Source organism: Saccoglossus kowalevskii, chromosome 12, assembly GCF_978046115.1.
Source record: "Saccoglossus kowalevskii chromosome 12, keSacKowa6.1, whole genome shotgun sequence".
NCBI lineage: Eukaryota > Metazoa > Hemichordata > Enteropneusta > Harrimaniidae > Saccoglossus > Saccoglossus kowalevskii.
In genome coordinates this window covers 3,631,099-3,652,475 of record NC_140652.1, presented here as the reverse complement: position 1 = coordinate 3,652,475, position 21,377 = coordinate 3,631,099, and the positions used below count along the sequence as shown (strand labels likewise).

Sequence of the window (21,377 nt, the reverse complement as noted above, 5' to 3'; positions counted from 1 at the left end):
TGTTCAGATCCAAATAAGCATGAACCACTAATTTGACAGGGAAGTGATACTTATAATGCAGCAAGCTGTTCTAATTGCTGTTGTGGTAGAGTTTTTCTATTTCCTGTCAAATGCATTTATTGGTCCACTGAAAAATGAAAATAATGTTCCCTGTAACTTAGACTCTTATTGATCAAGGCATTTTAAAAATCATGGGTGTTAACACCCCTCAAGTTATGACCCGTTGTCCCCTACAAAATAATGGTTGCATCTAATATTAAAATAAAGATGGCGGAGTATAGCGTTGATTCATCTCGTTCTGCTCTGGATTACTTGGAGTCAATAAAGATCCTAGAAAGTTAGTATTTATATGCCTGTGTGTTTTTTGTTTTTTTGTTTTTTCATTGTCTTTGACTTTCCCAGTATGTTTGTTGCTGTTGACAACAATTCAGTCCTCTGCCAGGCTTCAGTCAATGTTTTTCTTCACTACCTACTCAACTCCTCGTCGGGCACTATGTAGCTGGTGTGGTATATTTATCACAGACAGTAGGGCAATTGTCACATTTAGTGCCCCAAGAAAATATTCTCTGTCCATGTGTATTTATATAAATAGATGCAGTTTCTTTGGCTTGAATAACATTCACTGGCTTCGTACATACAGGTATACTGGTTTACCTGTTTCTAGTTGAAATATAGCCAATCTTATTAACCAAGACAGTTGGACATTTGCCACATGTCACAACACTCATTTCCAAGTGCCATAGCTTGAAACAAGTAGTCAAATCTGATATTGGCTGGAGCTTTAGTTTATATGGACATGGTAAATGGCAAACTAGATGGTCAGAAACTAATAAAAATAATCACAGCTTTACTCCACCCACCCCACTATGAAGTAAAAGGCTGTTTATAAGGCCATGTATGATGGTTTCATTTTTCTTATGGAAAACAATTTTAATTATAAACTTCTATGCTCCTGTACCCAACCGTGGGGGTTCATCACACTAAACAACAGGTGTCACTATTACTAAGATAAATGTACTTTTTTCATTAAAATTACTGATATATATATATATATGGCAAGATTAAATAAAAAAATTAAAGTTAAATGTTGAAATTTCTTTTGAAGAATCAGCAAGGACCCTGATTACCTACTACCATTTTCTATATATTATTTTTATCGGTCTTAGCAGCTTTTACCAACTATCAAATTTGAACACAAAAATAACACATGGCCTGAACAATGGGTCAGATGACCTAAATATTCAAATTGTGCTTACAAAATGTCCAATGATTAATGTATTGACACAATGCACTAAAATGGCATTTGTTTAGTGAAAATGTTATTAAAGGGTCACATATATCAGCATACTTCACAGAACAAGTAAATCTTATATCATGCCACTACGTTATACAGCGAATTCGAGTTTTAGAATTGTTTTGAAACATTGCTATGCAAAATTCCTGAGAGTAGAGAGCAGCGTGTATCATCACAGGGCACACGTTGTACATTTTCGCCAATCACCAACTTAGCTCAGCCTACATAACTGATCTAAACAAAAAATCTGACTTTTTAAAGAACGATGAAAAATTTGCAATCTTTACTCTATATTGTAACAATTGATTAGTATGTTATCACGCTGTCAGTCTGTCGACTTCTTCAAATTCAAGTTACTGACTTATACCACGGTAAATCACATGACATTCACAATACACGACTCTGCTGTCTTAATATCACACTACTTGACGACATCTAATTTATATAAATCCAGAGGGTATTTTAAACGCTTTGCTATATACCAATGAACAATTCAGTACCATCACGTGATTATCATTATGTGCAACTAAAGTGCCAATAACTATGTCAATAAAGGCATGCCTGCTATGATTTATATCACGGGATTAAATCTACCATAATTTGTCGTCTTGTTGTAGTTGAAGAATCTCCTTGACAACTTCATATTCTCACAGTTGCAGTCTTGACCGAGCCCCGCAATACATACCCTAAACTGTACAGTATGTCCGTAAGTACCTGCCGGTTACCTTGTTTTATGCCTCTTAAGTTAACGTGCACCATACACGGACATTTATTACTCTAACATCCATGTGTGTTACGAAATACAAAATAAATGATTGATCGTTCTTTTGGTCTCCCATGCAATTCATTTAAATTTCCCTATAAATTGAAGTTGAATGATTGGGAGTTTACCTATGATCTGTACATCTGTACTATACACGCTCGATGCACTTCACATTTGAAAAGAGAGTACAACTTTCCCCTCACTAGGGGTACGTTTTTGGACAGCGACACCCACGCTTTCCGGATCGACGATGTTGAATGCAACATGTAGTTCTCGTCAAATTCGCAGTATTACTTCAATAACTTGTGACAACTTAAACTCTAACTGTAGTTAGCTGCCCTGTTGTGGTATCAGTTCTTAGCAAACATTCTCTCTTTCACGGGTGTCGGGTGTATATTAGATCTTCAATCCCAATCAGGTCGTTAACTATATCAGTAGATATAACTATCAGTAGACTATAATCTCTTTCAATTTGTGTATGACATGACATGTTGAGTAAAAATAAATAATGTTTAACAGAAAAAATAACACTGTAAAATGTGTATGGCACCATCTCTTTAGACCATGAACTTGGTGAACTGTGATCATTCAGAAAACCCGACATTATTTGAAATTCAAGTTGAACACTTTGTACCTTATTTGGATGTAAATTCTTGTACGTACCGAGAAAAATGACACATTTTTACTGTGCACGAAAAAATATTTGATTGATTACGTTGTACGTCTAGCCTGTGATTACAGAATTACGGAATTTATTTTTTCAATTTACGTAGTACGAACAAAAAAATATTGCAATTACGTTGAACGAAAATAACCCTTGCCCCCCCCCCAGTGAATGCAGACAAAACTGTGCAAACTGACAAAACTGTCGAAACAGGTAACATATCGACTTGCCCGATCCAGTTTCGTAACAACAAACACATTCTCTCAGATACAGCACTAATTCGCTGGATCTTATTTTCACTGAATCATTCCTATAGGGAAAATTGATTGCAAGCGAAAATAAAGTATTTCACAGTAATGTGTCGTTTCTATCATGAGTTCTGATTGGGTAATGCAAATGAGCCCAAGTGAATATTATAATCGTTTGAGGGTGTGCGACATACAGTAAATCGTTGTGAAATCTGCCAAAGGTTAATGTTGAGGCTTCGGCCAAATAAATGGTCCTTGTCTGGCGAAGCTGACTTTAAGATGAGGTATAATTTTGAGTAAATGTTTACTCAAGCATACTGTAACAATGTTCTGTTGAAATGACTGAAACATGACTGTTCAATGATCAATTTATGCACACACAATAAGTGCGAATTCTAAATTACAAAGTTTGACCATGATTATTGCTTGGAATTCCTATTACTGAACTTGTGATAATCCGTTTTTAAACAGTGTCCTCAACACTGGTAAATACTATTTATTTAACAGCACCCTCACCTTTGTACACGGACATGTAAAACACACGTGTGTCACTTCTATTCTGAGGTTGATCGGGAAAAAGCTGAATGTTATTCTCGGTCTTCTAAAAACCACGTGATTTCAACGTTTTTTGTCATCTTAGTCTGCGGGTACTATTGAATAAACTACATCTTACCAATGTACGAATAATACAAGTGAATCACCATGTGGGTACAGCCGTAAACTGTACTAAATTACATAACGGTAGTTGTTGTGTTTTATTACGTCGTGTTACTCATCATACTACCAACCCGAATTTCTAGAGCAGAACTGAATGGGTGCAAACGAACTCATTTGGTATGAACTAAACTGCAAATGAACTCAAATTTTCGTTTGAAAGTTTTTTTTTTCATTGGGACCTGAGAAGTCAACGTATTGTTGGTTGTATTTAATAAAATATTGTATAATTGTTTGGTATTGATTTATACAAGTGTGTGACGTCACAATTGTAGTTTGACTACTTACTCATACCACGAAAAAAGTTATCTCGCTTGTCGAGGTGTCAGGGATTAAACCTATCTTGAACGTAACGATTATGTGTGTACTACAAGCAAAGCATTCTCTTGCAGAATCTAAATCTTTTGTTCACACACAATGTTCTATTTAACACTGTGTAGCGATTTAGCTCGTTTGATTTATTTACTCCAATTTGATATTTATTTAACTTCGACCGTTTCTGGGGGTACTGAGTAATTATTTTGAAAATATACAGATGAGTTTGTCATTGCTAACAATACAACAGTATATACCGCGACAACCTGCTGTCAGCGCTGAAAATGAAAAAAGGTTCTGCCGATTGTGATGTCACACTATGACGATATGAGTCGTTGTTTTGCTTTGCATTACGATAATAAAAAACTGTTAATGTTAAAACTATATTTTTTTGTCCCTAATCTGCATAAATGAGAATGAATTACCAGAACTCGATGCCTCGTATATAATATCACATCTCGTGCTATTGACAGCCAATCAGATTCACGCATTTGCAGGGCACTAAAATCAATTTTTCACAGCAGCCAAGGTTACAGATTTCCATGTGGATCATATCTTTAGTCTACTCAAAGCGTGGTTGAGAATGTTACTATTATATATCGTTATTTAGGGTTGATTGCACCAACGTTTTGCAATTATATACTGAGCCAAATTTGTGTAGTATCCTGTGTTGAATTATGTGCAATATGTACAAAAATAAATATACATATGCATTTGAATTGTGCAGCTTGTACTTTTCTCAATTGTAATATCATCATTGTATGCGGTGACAGTTTAATTTAATGCCATTCTGGTCTGTTTGTATTATAATAACGTTGATCGCATTACTACTGGTAAGATAGTAAAACGTATAAAGCTAAAAAATAAAATGTAAATTGTATATGTTTTTTATATCTACTGTATGTGGCTAAAAAAGCAACTGAGATAAATTTGCTTAACTTTATTGTCTTTTCAATAAATCATGTACTAATCTATTATCTATATAATTGACTAAAGAGAATTATTTAATCATTGGCATATCTTCTAAAGACATCGTCTTTCAGAAATATCTAACATGGTGTATAATAAACTACCGGCTGCAATTTGGTGTATTGACTGCAATATGCATGTAACACAGTACATTCATCACTAAATTATCAGGCTTGTATATCTCGTAATGTGAAATAAAACCGGTGAGTTGAAATACTGAATGATATAACCATGTACAACGTGGTCATGTGAATAACTGACTAGGTGATCCGTGTATGTGCAAAGTAGTACCATCAGGTATTACAGTAATATCCAATACTGAACAACTATTCGCTACAGGACCTTGCCAAGTCGCATCTAAACTGTTTTTGTTCATGATGAATTGGATGTGCCAACACCTACGATAGTGCCATCTTGTAGAACAGTCATTGCAATCACACATTATCTGTTCGGTGCAGGACCAGACCAAGATCCCTGAATATCATCTCTACTGTAGATTGTTTTATCGGTTCCAATACCATAAGCTATATAAAGTAAATGTAATTAATAAACTGAAAATCTGTTTTGTGAAACGGAATGTGTTTTGAAAACAATTAATTGTATTTTATTTAACATTTTAAACAATCAGAATATTTATCTTTCTCATTATTTTCCAACACATCTTTTGTTGTTATAACACGTGTCGAGAAAAAAGCGTGATAATGAGAATGCTATATTCATTTTATGACAACATTTAAAACAAAAGCCTAGAGTGACTTCACATTCACATTGGAATAACCATATAATGAATCGTATTATAATAATTATAAAATACTGCACTCGCAATTATAGGTATATAAGATGGTCTCTCACACAAACTACATGTGGTTCCAATACCAATAACTACTCCATCTTTGCTCACGATTATGTCAGACACTATACCATTACCATCTACATTTGTCCATACTCCTTGTATACCAGGTCTTTTATACAATTTGCCATTCATTCCAACACCTAATATACTTCCATCTGGCAACACCGATATTGATTTCACGGATCCACTATTTGCAACAGGACCAGACCATTTTCCCTGAATACCAGGTCGAGTATACAAGAGGTTGTTCATGCCAATACTAACGAGTGTACCATCAGGCATTACAGTAATATCCAATACTGAACCACTATTCGCTACAGGACCTTGCCAAGTCGCATCTAAACTGGTTTTTGTCCACAATTCTTTGGACGTACCAACACCTACAATCGTGACATCGTGTAGAACAGTCATTGCAATCACACACCAGCTGTTCGGTGCAGGACCAGACCAAGTTCCCTGAATATTATCTCTGCTGTAGATTGTTTTATCGGCTGCAATACCATAAGCTATATAATGTAAATGTAATTAATAAACTAAAATATGTTTTGTCGAACGAAGTGTGTTTTGACACGTGCCGAGAAAAAAGCATGATAATGAGATCGCTGTATTCATTTTATGACAACATTTAAAACAAAACCAGAGTCTATGAATATCATATCTGATGTAAACCCTGTCTTAAATGTAATATCTGGTGCAAACCAGTGTCTATGAATATTGTTACGGAAATCGTTGAATACCTAGCGATTTTATGATGACTCGATCTCCTCACAAGAACATCGCCACGCCCTGTCCACGTAGTAATCACGTGGACTCAAAAAGGCCGTAGGTTGACAACATGACGAGTAGGAATAGTCGTTGAAAAGAGGATAAATTCACTTAGAAAAAGCAACACGGTCCCCTAGATGGAATCTACAGTGGTTCCGACTTCTGAAAGAACCAATATCAGGAGAGAAATGTCAAAGAGAGAGATCTTATGACAAAATCAACTCGTCAGCAATATACCATTCGCATAGACGCTATTGCAGAGAACCGCCAGTAAGAACTCGCCCGCGAAGTCTCGCGAGAGTTTGTTACCTGGCAACCCAAGTGGTTCCATTACAATATCATATCTGAAGTGAACCCTGTCTGAAATGTCATATTTTGTGCAAACCAATGTCTATGAATATCATATCTGGTGTAAATCAGAGTATAAGTATATCATATGTGGTGTAAACAATTGTCTAAGAATATCATATGTGGTGTAAACAATTGTCTAAGTATATCATATGTGGTGTAAACCAGTGTCTAAGTATATCAAATGTGGTGTAAACCAGTGTCTATGAATATCAAATTTGGTGTAAACCAGTGCCAAAGAATATCATATGTGGTATAAACCAGTGCCAAAGAATATCATATGTAGTGTAAACAATTGTCTAAGAATATCATATCTGGTGGAAACCAGAGTCTAAGTATATCAAATGTGGCGTAAACCAGTGTCTATGAATATCAAAAATGGTGTAAACCAGTACCAAAGAATATCATATGTGGTATAAACCAGTGCCAAAGAATATCATATGTAGTGTAAACAATTGTCTAAGAATATCATATCTGGTGGAAACCAGAGTCTAAGTATATCAAATGTGGTGTAAACCAGTGTCTATGAATATCAAAAATGGTGTAAACCAGTACCAAAGAATATCATATGTGGTATAAACCAGTGCCAAAAAATATCATATGTAGTGTAAACAATTGTCTAAGAATATCATATCTGGTGGAAACCAGAGTCTAAGTATATCAAATGTGGTGTAAACCAGTGTCTATGAATATCAAATTCGGTATAAACCAGTGCCAAAGAATATCATATGTAGTGTAAACAATCGTCTAAGAATATCATATCTGCTGGAAACCAGAGTCTAAGTATATCAAATTTGGTGTAAACCAGTGTCAAAGAATACCATGTGTAGTGTAAACAATTCTTTAAATATATATCATATGTGGAGTAACCTAGCGTATATGAAAGTCATATGTGGTGTCAACCAGCGTATATGAATATCAAATGTGGTGCAAACCAGTGTCTATGTGTATCATATGTGGTGTAAACCAGTGTCTAGGTATATCATATGTGGTATAAACAAGTGCCAAAGAATATCAACACCAATGTAAACAATTGTCTAAGAATAACGTATCTGGTGTAAATCAGTGTCTAAAAATATCATATCTTGTGTAAACCAGAATCTAATTATATCATATGTGGTGTAAACCAGTGTCTAAGTATATCATATGTAGTGTAAACAATTGTCTAAGAATATAATATCTGGTGTAAACCAGTGTCTATGAATATCATATGTGGTGTAAAACAGTGTTAAGTATATCATATGTAGTGTGAACCAGTGTCTATGAATATCATATGTGGTGCAAAACTGTGTCTCGGTATATCACATGTGGTATAAACAAGTGCCAAAGAATATCAACACTAGTGTAAACAATTGACTAAGAATATCATATCTGGCATAAACCAGTGTCTATGAATATCATATGTGGTAAAAACCAGTGCCGAAGATTATCATATGTAGTGTAAACAATTGTCCAAGAATATCATATACAGTGTAAACCAGTGTCTAAGTATATCATATGTGATGTAAACAAGCGTCAATGAATGTCATATGTTATGTAAACCAGTGTCACAGAATATCATGTATAGTGTAAACAATTCTTTAAGTATGTCATATCTAGTGAAAACCAGTGTCTATGAATGTTATATCTAGTGTAAACTAGTGTCCTTAAATATCATATCTGGTGCAAACCAGTGTCTAAAAATATTATATGTGGTGTAAACCAGGTTCTATTAATGTCATATGTGGTGTAAACCAGTGTCTAAGAATATCATATGTGGTATAAACCAGTGCTAAAAAATATCATATGTATTGTAAATAATTGTCTAAGAATATCATATCTGATGTAAACCAGAGTCTATGAATGTTATATGTGCTGTAAACCACTGTCAAAGAATATCTTGTGTAGGGTAAATAATTCTTTATGTATATCATATCTGATGTAAACCAGAGTCTAAGTATATCATATGTGGTGTAAAATAGTGTCCATAAATGTTATATGTGGTGTAAACTGGTGTCAAAGAATATCATGTGTAGTGTAAACAATTCTTTAAGTATATATCATATGTGGTGTAAACTAGCGTATATGAATGTCATATGTGGTGTAAACAGCGTATATGAATGTCATATGTAGTGTAAACAATTGACTAAGAATATCATATTTTGTGTAAACCAGTGTATATGAATATGATATGTGGTGCAAACCAGTGTCTATGTTATCGTATGTGGTGTAAACCAGTGCCAAAGAATATCATATGTAGTGTAAACCAATGTCTAAGAATATCATATCTGGTGTAAACCAGTGTCTAAGTATATCATATGTGGTGTAAACCAGTGTCTAAGAATATCGTATCTGGTGTAAACCAGAGTCAAAGTATATCATATGTGTTGTAAACCAGTGTCTAAGAATATCATATCTGGTGTAAACCAGAGTCTAAGTATATCATCTGTGGTGTAAACCAGTGTATAAGAATATCATATCTGGTGTAAACCAGTGTCTATGAATATCATATGTGGTAAAAACCAGTGCCGAAGAGTATCATATGTAGTGTAATCAATTGTCTAAGAATATCATATCTGGTGTAAACCAGAGTCTAAGTATATCATATGTGTTGTAAACCAGTGTCTAAGAATATCATATCTGGTGTAAACCAGAGTCTAAGTATATCATAGGTGGTGTAAACCAGTGTATAAGAATATCATATCTGGTGTAAACCAGTGTCTATGAATATCATATGTGGTAAAAACCAGTGCCAAAGAATATCATATGTAGTGTAAACAATTGTCCAAGAATATCATATCCGGTGTAAACCAGTGTCTAAGTATATCATATGTGATGTAAACAAGCGTCTATGAATGTCATATGTTATGTAAACCAGTGTCACAAAATATCATGTATAGTGTAAACAATTCTTTAAGTATATCATATCTAGTGAAAACCAGTGTCTATGAATGTCATATCTAGTGTAAACTAGTGTCCTTAAATATCATATCTGGTGCAAACCAGTGTCTAAAAATATTATATGTGGTGTAAACCAGGTTCTATTAATGTCATATGTGGTGTAAACCAGTGTCTAAGAATATCATATGTGGTATAAACCAGTGCTAAAGAATATCATATGTATTGTAAATAATTGTCTAAGAATATCATATCTGATGTAAACAAGAGTTCATGAATGTTATATGTGCTGTAAACCACTGTCAAAGAATATCCTCTGTAGGGTAAATAATTCTTTATGTATATCATACCTGATGTAAACCAGAGTCTAAGTATATCATATGTGGTGTAAACTAGTGTCCATGAATGTTATATGTGGTGTAAACTGGTGTCAAAGAATATCATGTGTAGTGTAAACAATTCTTTAAGTATATATCATATGTGGTGTAAACTAGCGTATATGAATGTCATATGTTGTGTAAACAGCGTATATGAATGTCATATGTAGTGTAAACAATTGACTAAGAATATCATATTTTGTGTAAACCAGTGTCTATGAATATGATATTTGGTGCAAACCAGTGTCTATGTTATCGTATGTGGTGTAAACCAGTGCCAAAGAATGTCATATGTGGTGTAAACAATTGTCTAAGAATATCATATTTTGTGTAAACCAGTGTCTATGAATATCATATGTGGTGCAAACCAGTGTCTATGTGTATCATATGTGGTATAAACCAGTGCCAAAGAATATCATATGTAGTGTAAAGCAATGTCTAAGAATATCATATCTGGTGTAAACCAGTGTCTAACTATATCATATGTGGTGTAAACAATTGTCCAAGAATATCATATCCGGTGTAAACCAGTGTCTAAGTATATCATATGTGATGTAAACAAGCGTCTATGAATGTCATATGTTATGTAAACCAGTGTCACAAAATATCATGTATAGTGTAAACAATTCTTTAAGTATGTCATATCTAGTGAAAACCAGTGTCTATGAATGTTATATCTAGTGTAAACTAGTGTCCTTAAATATCATATCTGGTGCAAACCAGTGTCTAAAAATATTATATGTGGTGTAAACCAGGTTCTATTAATGTTATATGTGGTGTAAACCAGTGTCTAAGAATATCATATGTGGTATAAACCAGTGCTAAAGAATATCATATGTATTGTAAATAATTGTCTAAGAATATCATATCTGATGTAAACCAGAGTCTATGAATGTTATATGTGCTGTAAACCACTGTCAAAGAATATCTTGTGTAGGGTAAATAATTCTTTATGTATATCATATCTGATGTAAACCAGAGTCTAAGTATATCATATGTGGTGTAAAATAGTGTCCATGCATGTTATATGTGGTGTAAACTGGTGTCAAAGAATACCATGTGTAGTGTAAACAATTCTTTAAGTATATATCATATGTGGTGTAAACTAGCGTATATGAATGTCATATGTGGTGTAAACAGCGTATATGAATGTCATATGTAGTGTAAACAATTGACTAAGAATATCATATTTTGTGTAAACCAGTGTATATGAATATGATATGTGGTGCAAACCAGTGTCTATGTTATCGTATGTGGTGTAAACCAGTGCCAAAGAATATCATATGTAGTGTAAACCAATGTCTAAGAATATCATATCTGGTGTAAACCAGTGTCTAAGTATATCATATGTGGTGTAAACCAGTGTCTAAGAATATCGTATCTGGTGTAAACCAGAGTCAAAGTATATCATATGTGTTGTAAACCAGTGTCTAAGAATATCATATCTGGTGTAAACCAGAGTCTAAGTATATCATCTGTGGTGTAAACCAGTGTATAAGAATATCATATCTGGTGTAAACCAGTGTCTATGAATATCATATGTAGTAAAAACCAGTGCCGAAGAGTATCATATGTAGTGTAATCAATTGTCTAAGAATATCATATCTGGTGTAAACCAGAGTCTAAGTATATCATATGTGTTGTAAACCAGTGTCTAAGAATATCATATCTGGTGTAAACCAGAGTCTAAGTATATCATAGGTGGTGTAAACCAGTGTATAAGAATATCATATCTGGTGTAAACCAGTGTCTATGAATATCATATGTGGTAAAAACCAGTGCCAAAGAATATCATATGTAGTGTAAACAATTGTCCAAGAATATCATATCCGGTGTAAACCAGTGTCTAAGTATATCATATGTGATGTAAACAAGCGTCTATGAATGTCATATGTTATGTAAACCAGTGTCACAAAATATCATGTATAGTGTAAACAATTCTTTAAGTATATCATATCTAGTGAAAACCAGTGTCTATGAATGTCATATCTAGTGTAAACTAGTGTCCTTAAATATCATATCTGGTGCAAACCAGTGTCTAAAAATATTATATGTGGTGTAAACCAGGTTCTATTAATGTCATATGTGGTGTAAACCAGTGTCTAAGAATATCATATGTGGTATAAACCAGTGCTAAAGAATATCATATGTATTGTAAATAATTGTCTAAGAATATCATATCTGATGTAAACAAGAGTTCATGAATGTTATATGTGCTGTAAACCACTGTCAAAGAATATCCTCTGTAGGGTAAATAATTCTTTATGTATATCATACCTGATGTAAACCAGAGTCTAAGTATATCATATGTGGTGTAAACTAGTGTCCATGAATGTTATATGTGGTGTAAACTGGTGTCAAAGAATATCATGTGTAGTGTAAACAATTCTTTAAGTATATATCATATGTGGTGTAAACTAGCGTATATGAATGTCATATGTTGTGTAAACAGCGTATATGAATGTCATATGTAGTGTAAACAATTGACTAAGAATATCATATTTTGTGTAAACCAGTGTCTATGAATATGATATTTGGTGCAAACCAGTGTCTATGTTATCGTATGTGGTGTAAACCAGTGCCAAAGAATGTCATATGTGGTGTAAACAATTGTCTAAGAATATCATATTTTGTGTAAACCAGTGTCTATGAATTTCATATGTGGTGCAAACCAGTGTCTATGTGTATCATATGTGGTATAAACCAGTGCCAAAGAATATATCATATGTAGTGTAAAGTAATGGCTAAGAATATCATATCTGGTGTAAACCAGTGTCTAACTATATCATATGTGGTGTAAACCAGTGTCTAAGAATATCGTATCTGGTGTAAACCAGAGTCTAAGTATTTCATATGTGTTGTAAACCAGTGTCTAAGAATATCATATCTGGTGCAAACCAGAGTCTAAGTATATCATCTGTGGTGTAAACCAGTGTATAAGAATATCATATCTGGTGTAAACCATTGTCTATGAACATCATATGTGGTAAAAACCAGTGCCGAAGAGTATCATATGTAGTGTAATCAATTGTCTAAGAATATCATATCTGGTGTAAACCAGAGTCTAAGTATATCATAGGTGGTGTAAACCAGTGTATAAGAATATCATATCTGGTGTAAACCAGTGTCTATGAATATCATATGTGGTAAAAACCAGTGCGGAAGAGTATCATATGTAGTGTAATCAATTGTCTAAGAATATCATAGCTGGTGTAAACCAGTGTCTATGATTATCATATGTGGTTAAAACCAGCGCCGAAGAGTCTCCTATGTAGTGTAAACAATTGTCCGAGAATATCATATCCGGTGTAAACCATTGTTTACGTATATCATATGTGGTGTAAACAAGCATCTATGAATGTCATTTGTGATGCAAACCAGTGTCACAGAATATCATGTGTAGTTTAAACAATTCTTTAAGTATATCATATCTAGTGCAAACCAGTGTATATGAATGTCATATCTCGTGTAAACCAGTATCTATAAATATCATGTCTGGTGCGAACCAGTGTCTAAGAATATTATATGTGGTGTAAACCAGCTTCTATGAATGCCATATGTGGTGTAAACCAGTGTCTAAGAATATCATATGAGATATAAACCAGTGCCAAAGAATATCATATGTAGTGTAAACAATTGTCTAAGAATATCATAACTGGTGTAAACCAGTGTCCATGAATGTTGTATGTGGTGTAAACCAGTGTCAAAGAATATCATATCTGGTGTAAACAAGCGTCTATGAATGTCATTTGTGATGCAAACCAGTGTCACAGAATATCATGTGTAGTTTAAACAATTCTTTAAGTATATCATATCTAGTGCAAACCAGTGTATATGAATGTCATATCTCGTGTAAACCAGTATCTATAAATATCATGTCTGGTGCGAAGCAGTGTCTAAGAATATTATATGTGGTGTAAACCAGCTTCTATGAATGCCATATGTGGTGTAAACCAGTGTCTAAGAATATCATATGAGATATAAACCAGTGCCAAAGAATATCATATGTAGTGTAAACAATTGTCTAAGAATATCATAACTGGTGTAAACCAGTGTCCATGAATGTTATATGTGGTGTAAACCAGTGTCAAAGAATATCATATCTGGTGTAAACCAGTGTCTATGATTATCATATGTGGTGCTAAACTGTGTCTAGGTATATCATATATGGTATAAACAAGTGCCAAAGAATATCAACACTAGTGTAAGCAATTGTCTAAGAATATCATTTCTGGTGTAAACCAGTGTCTAACTATATCATATGTGGTGTAAACAACTGTCATGAATATCATATGTGGTAAAAACCGGTGTCGAAGAGTATCATATGTAGTGTAAACAATTGACTAAGAATATCATATCTAGTATAAACCAGTGTCTAAGTATATCATATGTGATGTAAACAAGCGTTTATGAATGTCATATGTGATGTAAACCAGTGTCACAGAATATCATGTCTAGTGTAAACAATTCTTTAAATATATCATATCTAGTGCAAGCCAGTGTCTATGAATGTCATAACTAGTGTAAACCAGTGTATAAAAATATTATATATGGTGTAAACCAGGTTCTATGAATGTCATATGTGGTGAAAACCAGTGTCTATGTTATCATATGTGGTGTAAACCAGTGCCAAAGAATATCATATGTGGTGTAAACAATTGTCTAAGAATATCATATTTTGTGTAAACCAGAGTCTAAGTATATCATATGTGGTGTAAACCAGATGCACACCAGTGTCTATGTGTACCGTAAGTGGTGTAAGCCAGTGTCTAGGTATATCATATGTGGTTTAAACAAGTGCCAATTAATATCATATGTAGTGTAAAAAACTGTCTAAAAATATCATATATGGTGTAAACCAGTGTCTAAGTATATCATATGTGGTGTAAACAAGTGTCTAAGAATATCATATGTGGTGTAAACCAGAGTCTAAGTATATCATATGTGGTGTAAACCGGTGAATAAGAATATCATAGCTGGTGCAAACCAGAGTCTATGATTATCATATGTGGTAAAAACCAGCGCCGAAGAGTCTCATATGTAGTGTAAACAATTGTCCAAGAATATCATATCCGGTGTAAACCAGTGTTTACGTATATCATATGTGGTGTAAACAAGCGTCTATGAATGTCATTTGTGATGTAAACCAGTGTCACAGATTATCATGTGTAGTTTAAACAATTCTTCAAGTATATCATATCTAGTGCAAACCAGTGTATATGAATGTCATATCTCGTGTAAACCAGTGTCTATAAATATCATGTCTGGTGCAAACCAGTGTCTTAGAATATTATATGTGGTGTAAACCAGCTTCTATGAATGCCATATGTGGTGTAAACCAATGTCTTAGAATATCATATGTGGTATAAACCAGTGTCTACGTGTATCATATGTGGTGTAAACCAGTATCTACGTGTATCATATGTGGTGTAAACCAGTGTCTAGGTATATCATATATGGTATAAACAAGTGCCAAAGAATATAATATGTAGTGTACACACTTCTCTAAGGATATCATATCTGGTGTAAACCAGTGTCTATAAATATCATATGTGGTTCAAACCAGTGTCTACGTGTATCATATGTGGTGTAAACCAGTGTCTAGGTATATCATATATGGTATAAACATGTGCCAAAGATTATCATATGTATTGTAAACAATTGAATAGGAATATCATATCTCGTGTAAACCAGTGTCTAAGTATAGCAAATGTGGTGTAAACCAGTGCCAAAGAATATCATATTATGTGTAAACCAGAATCTAATTATATCATATGTGGTGCAAACCAGCGTCTATGAATGTCATATGTGGTGTAAACCAGTGTCTATGAATATAATATGTGGTGCAAACCAGTGTCTACGTGTATCATATGTGGTGTAAGCCAGTTTATATGGGGTATAAACAAGTGCCAAAGAATATCATATGTAGTGTAAACAATTGTCTAAAAATATCATATCTGGTGAAAACCAGTGTCTATGAATATCATATGAGGTGCACACCAGTGTCTAGGTGTATCATAAATGGTGTAAGCCAGTGTCTAGGTATATCATATGTGGTATAAACAAGTGCCAAAAAATATCATATGTAGTGTAAACAATTGTATAAAAATATCATATCTGGTGTAAACCAGTGTCTATGAATATCATATGTGGGGCAAACCAGTGTCTATGTGTATCATATGTGGTGTAAACCAGTGTCTTGGTATATCATATGTGGTATAAATAAGTGCCAAAGAATATCATATGTAGTGTAAACAATTGTCTAAGAATATCATATCCGGTGTATGTAGTGTAAACATTTATCCAAGAATATCATATCCGGTGTAAACCAGTGTCTAAGTATATCATATGTGGTGTAAACAAGCGTCTATGAATGTCATATGTGATGTAAACCAGTGCCACAGAATATCGTGTGTAGTGTAAACAATTCTTCAAGTATATCATATCTAGTGCAAACCAGTGTTTATGAATGTCATATCTCGTGTAAACCAGTGTCTATAAATATCATATCTGGTGCAAACCAGTGTCTAAGAATATTATATGTGGTGCAAACCAGCTTCTATGAATGTCATATGTGGTGTAAACCAGTGTCTAAGAATATCTTATGTGGTATAAACCAGTGCCAAAGAATATCATATGTAGTGTAAACAATTGTCTAAGAATATCATATCTGGTGTAAACCAGAGTCTAAGTATATCATATGTGTTGTAAACCAGTGTCCATGAATGTTATATGTGCTGTAAACCAGAGTCAAAGAATATCTGGTGTAGTGTAAATAATTCTTTAAGTATATCATATCTGGTGTAAACCAGAGTCTAAGTATATCATATGTGGTGTAAACTAGTGTCTATGAATGTTATATGTGTTGTAAACCGGTGTCAAAGAATATCATGTGTAGTGTAAACAATTCTTCAAGTATATCATATCTAGTGCAAACCAGTGTATATGAATGTCATATCTCGTGTAAACCAGTGTCTAAAAATATCATATGTGGTTCAAACCAGTGTCTACGAGTATCATATGTGGTGTAAACCAGTGTCTAGGTATATCATATATGGTATACACATGTGCCAAAGAATATCATATGTATTGTAAACAATTGTCTAAGAATATCATATCTTGTGTAAACCAGTGTCTAAGTATAGCAAATGTTGTGTAAACCAGTGCCAAAGAATATCATATCATGTGTAAACCAGAATCTAAATATATCATACGTGGTGCAAACCAGCGTCTATGAATGTCATATGTGGTGTAAACAAGTGTCTAAGTATATCATATGTAGTGTAAACAATTGTCTAATAATATCATATCTGGTGTGAACCAGTGTCTATGAATAAAATATGTGGTGCAAACCAGTGTCTACGTGTATCATATGTGGTGTAATCAAGTGATTAAATATATCATATGTGGTATACACAAGTTCCAAAGAATATCATATGTAGTGTAAACAATTGTCTAAAAATATCATATCTGGTGAAAACCAGTGTCTATGAATATCATATGAGGTGCACACCAGTGTCTAGGTGTATCATAAATGGTGTAAACCAGTGTCTTGGTATATCATATGTGGTATAAATAAGTGCCAAAGAATATCATATGTAGTGTAATCAATTGTCTAAGAATATCATATCCGGTGTATGTAGTGTAAACATTTATCCAAGAATATCATATCCGGTGTAAATCAGTGTCTAAGTATATCATATGTTGTGTAAAAAAGCGTCTATGAATGTCATATGTGGTGTAAACCAGTGTCTAAGTATATCTTATGTAGTGTAAACACTTGTCTAAGAATATCATATCTGGTGTAAACCAGTGTCTATAAATATCATATGTGGTTCAAACCAGTGTCTACGTGCATCATATGTGGTGTAAACCAGTGTCTAGGTATATCATATATGGTATAAACAAGTGCCAAAGAATATCATATGTAGTGTAAACAATTGTCTAAGAATATCATATCTCGTGTAAACCAGTGTCTAAGTATATCAAATGTGGTGTAAACCAGTGCCAAAGAATATCATATCATGTGTAAACCAGAATCTAATTATATCATATGTGGTGCAAACCTGCGTCTATGAATGTCATATGTGGTTTAAACAATTGTCTAAGTATATCATATGTAGTGTAAACAATTGTCTAAGAATATCATATCTGGTGTAAACCAGAATCTAATTATATCATATGTGGTGCAAACCAGCGTCTATGAATGTCATATGTGGTGTAAACCTGTATCGAAGTATTCATATGTAGTGTAAACAATTGTCTAAAAATATCATATCTGGTGTAAACCAGTTTCTACGTGAATCATATGTTTGGGCAAACCAGTGTCTATGTGTATCATATGTGGTGTAAACCGATGTCTAGGTATATCATATGTGGTATAAACAACTGCCAAAGAATATCATATGTAGTGTAAACAATTGTCTAAAAATATCATATCTGGTGTAAACCAGTGTCTATGAATATCATATGTTGGGCAAACCAGTGTCTATGTGTATCATATGTGGTGTAAACCAGTGTCTAGGTATATCATATGTGGTATAAACAACTGCCAAAGAATATCATATGTAATGTAAACAATTGTCTAAGAATATCATATCCGGTGTAGGTAGTGTAAACATATGATCAAGAATATCATATCCGATGTAAACCAGTGTCTAAGTTTATCGTATGTGGTGTAAACAAGCGTCTATGAATGTCATATGTGATGTAAATCAGTGTCACAGAATATCATGTGTAGTGTAAACAATTCTTCAAGTATATCATATCTAGTGCAAAGCAGTGTATATGAATGTCATATCTCGTGTAAACCAGTGTCTATAAATATCATATCTGGTGCAAACCAGCTACTATGATGTCATATGTGGTGAAACCAGTGTCTAAGAATATCTTATGTGGTATAAACCAGTGCCTAAGATTATCATATCTGGTGTAAACCAGAGTCTAAGTATATTATATGTGGTGTAAACCAGTGTCCATGAATGTTATATGTGGTCTAAACCACTGTCAAAGAATATCATGTGTAGTGTAAACAATTCTTTAAGTATATATCATATGTGGTGTAAAGTAGCATATATGAATGTCATATGTGGTGTAAACCAGCGTATATGAATGTCGTATATGGTGTAAACCAGTGTCGATGAATATCATTTGTGGTGTAAACCAGTGTCTATGAATTTCATATCTGGTGTAAACCATTGTGTAGGTATATCATATGTGGTGTAAACCAGTGCCAAAGAATATCATATCCAGTGTAAACAATTGTCGAAGTATATCATATGTGGTGTAATCCAGTGTCTAAGAATATCAGATCTTGTGTAAACCAGAATCTAATTATATCATATGTGGTGCAAACCAGCGTCTATGAATGTCATATCTGGTGTAAACCAGTGTCTATAAATATAATATGTGGTGCAAACCAGTGTCTACGTGTATCATATGTGGTGTAAGCCAGTGACTAAATATATCATATGGGGTATAAACAAGTGCCAAAGAATTCCATATGTAGTGTAAACAATTGTCTAAGAATATCATATCTGGTGTAAACCAGTGTCTATGAATATCATAAGTGGTGTAAACCAGTGTCTAGGTATATCATATGTGGTATAAACAAGTGCCAAAGAATATAATATGTAGTGTAAACAATTGTCTAAGAATATCATATCTGGTGTAAACCATTGTCTATGAATATCATATGTGGGGCAAACCAGTGTCTATGTGTATCATATGTGGTGTAAACCATTGTCTATGTATATCATATGTGGTATAAACAAGTGCCAAATAATATCATATGTAGTGTAAACAATTGTCTAAGAATATCATATCCGGTGTAAACAAGAGTCTAAATGTATCATATGTGGTGTAAACCAGTGTCTAAAAATATCATATGTGGTAAAAACCAGTGCCGAAGAGTATCATATGTAGTGTAAACAATTGTCTAAGAATATCATATCTGCTGTAGACCAGTGTCTAAGTATATCATATGTGGTATAAACCAGCGTCTATGAATGTCATATGTGAGGTAAACCAGTGTCACAGAATACGATGTGTAGTTTAAACAATTGTCTAAGTATATCATATCTGGTGTAAACCAGAGTCTTAGTATATCATAAATGGTGTAAACAAGTGTCTATGAATGTGATACAAGGTGTGAACCAGTTTCGAGAAATATCATATGTGGTGTAAACCAGTGTCTATGGATATCATATCTGATGTAAACTTTGTCTAAAATATTGTATCTGGTGCAAACCAGTGTCTATGAATATCGTATCTGATGTAAAATTAGTCTAAAATGTTGTATCTGTGTTCAAAGCAGTGTCTATGAACATTGTATCTGATGTAAACCAGTGGCTAAGATTATCATATGTGGTGTAGAAAAGCGTCTATGAATAACTTCCCTGGTGTAAACCAGTGTCTATGAATGTCAGATCTGGTGTAAGCCATTGTCTGAGTATATCATATATGGTGTAAACCAGTGTGCAGTAATATGGTATGTTGTGTGAACCAGTGTATCAAAATATAATATGTGGTTCAAACCAGTGTCTATGAATATTGTATCTGATGTAAACTCTGTTTAAAATGTTGTATCTGGTGCAATCCAGTGTCTATGAACATTGTATCTGATGTAAACCAGTGGCTAAGATTATCATATGTTGTGTCGAAAAGTGTCTATGAATAACATCCCTGGTGTAAACCAGTGTCTATGAATGTCAGATCTGGTGTAAACCATTGTCTGAGTATATCATATGTGGTGTAAACCAGTGTCTATGAATATTATATGTGGTGTAAACAAGTGTGTAGTAATATGGTATGATGTGTGAACCAGTGTATCAAAATATAATATATGGTACAAACCAGGGTCTATGAATGTCATATTGATACAAGACAGTGTCTATGAATGTCATATCTCTTGTTAACCCGTGTCTATGAATATCATATCTGGTGTATACCAATGTCTATGAATGTAATAACCGGTGTAAACCAGTGTCTAAGTATACCATATTTGGTGCAAAACAGTGTATATGAATGGCATATCTGGTGCAAACCAGTGTCTAAGAATATCATATCTGGTGTAAACCAGTGTCTTTGAATGTCATAAATGGTGTAAACAAGTGTCTTACAATGTCATACCTTATGCAAACCAGTGTCTAGGAATATCCTTGCCTAGATTTTCACAACTTTGTAAGCACT

At 33.7% G+C, this 21,377-nt stretch overlaps 1 protein-coding gene across 1 annotated transcript; it reads right to left on the bottom strand.

Moving 5' to 3' along the window:
• Positions 1–4,048: 4,048 nt before the first annotated feature.
• LOC144357548 (uncharacterized) lies at positions 4,049–6,231 on the bottom strand. Its single transcript, XM_078011681.1, has 2 exons — positions 5,820–6,231; positions 4,049–5,491 (listed from the first exon to the last, which is right to left on the bottom strand). The coding sequence occupies exons 1-2, from the start codon at positions 6,229–6,231 to the stop codon at positions 5,409–5,411; spliced, it is 495 nt and encodes a 164-aa protein (XP_077867807.1). The 3' UTR covers positions 4,049–5,408.
• Positions 6,232–21,377: the final 15,146 nt, after the last annotated feature.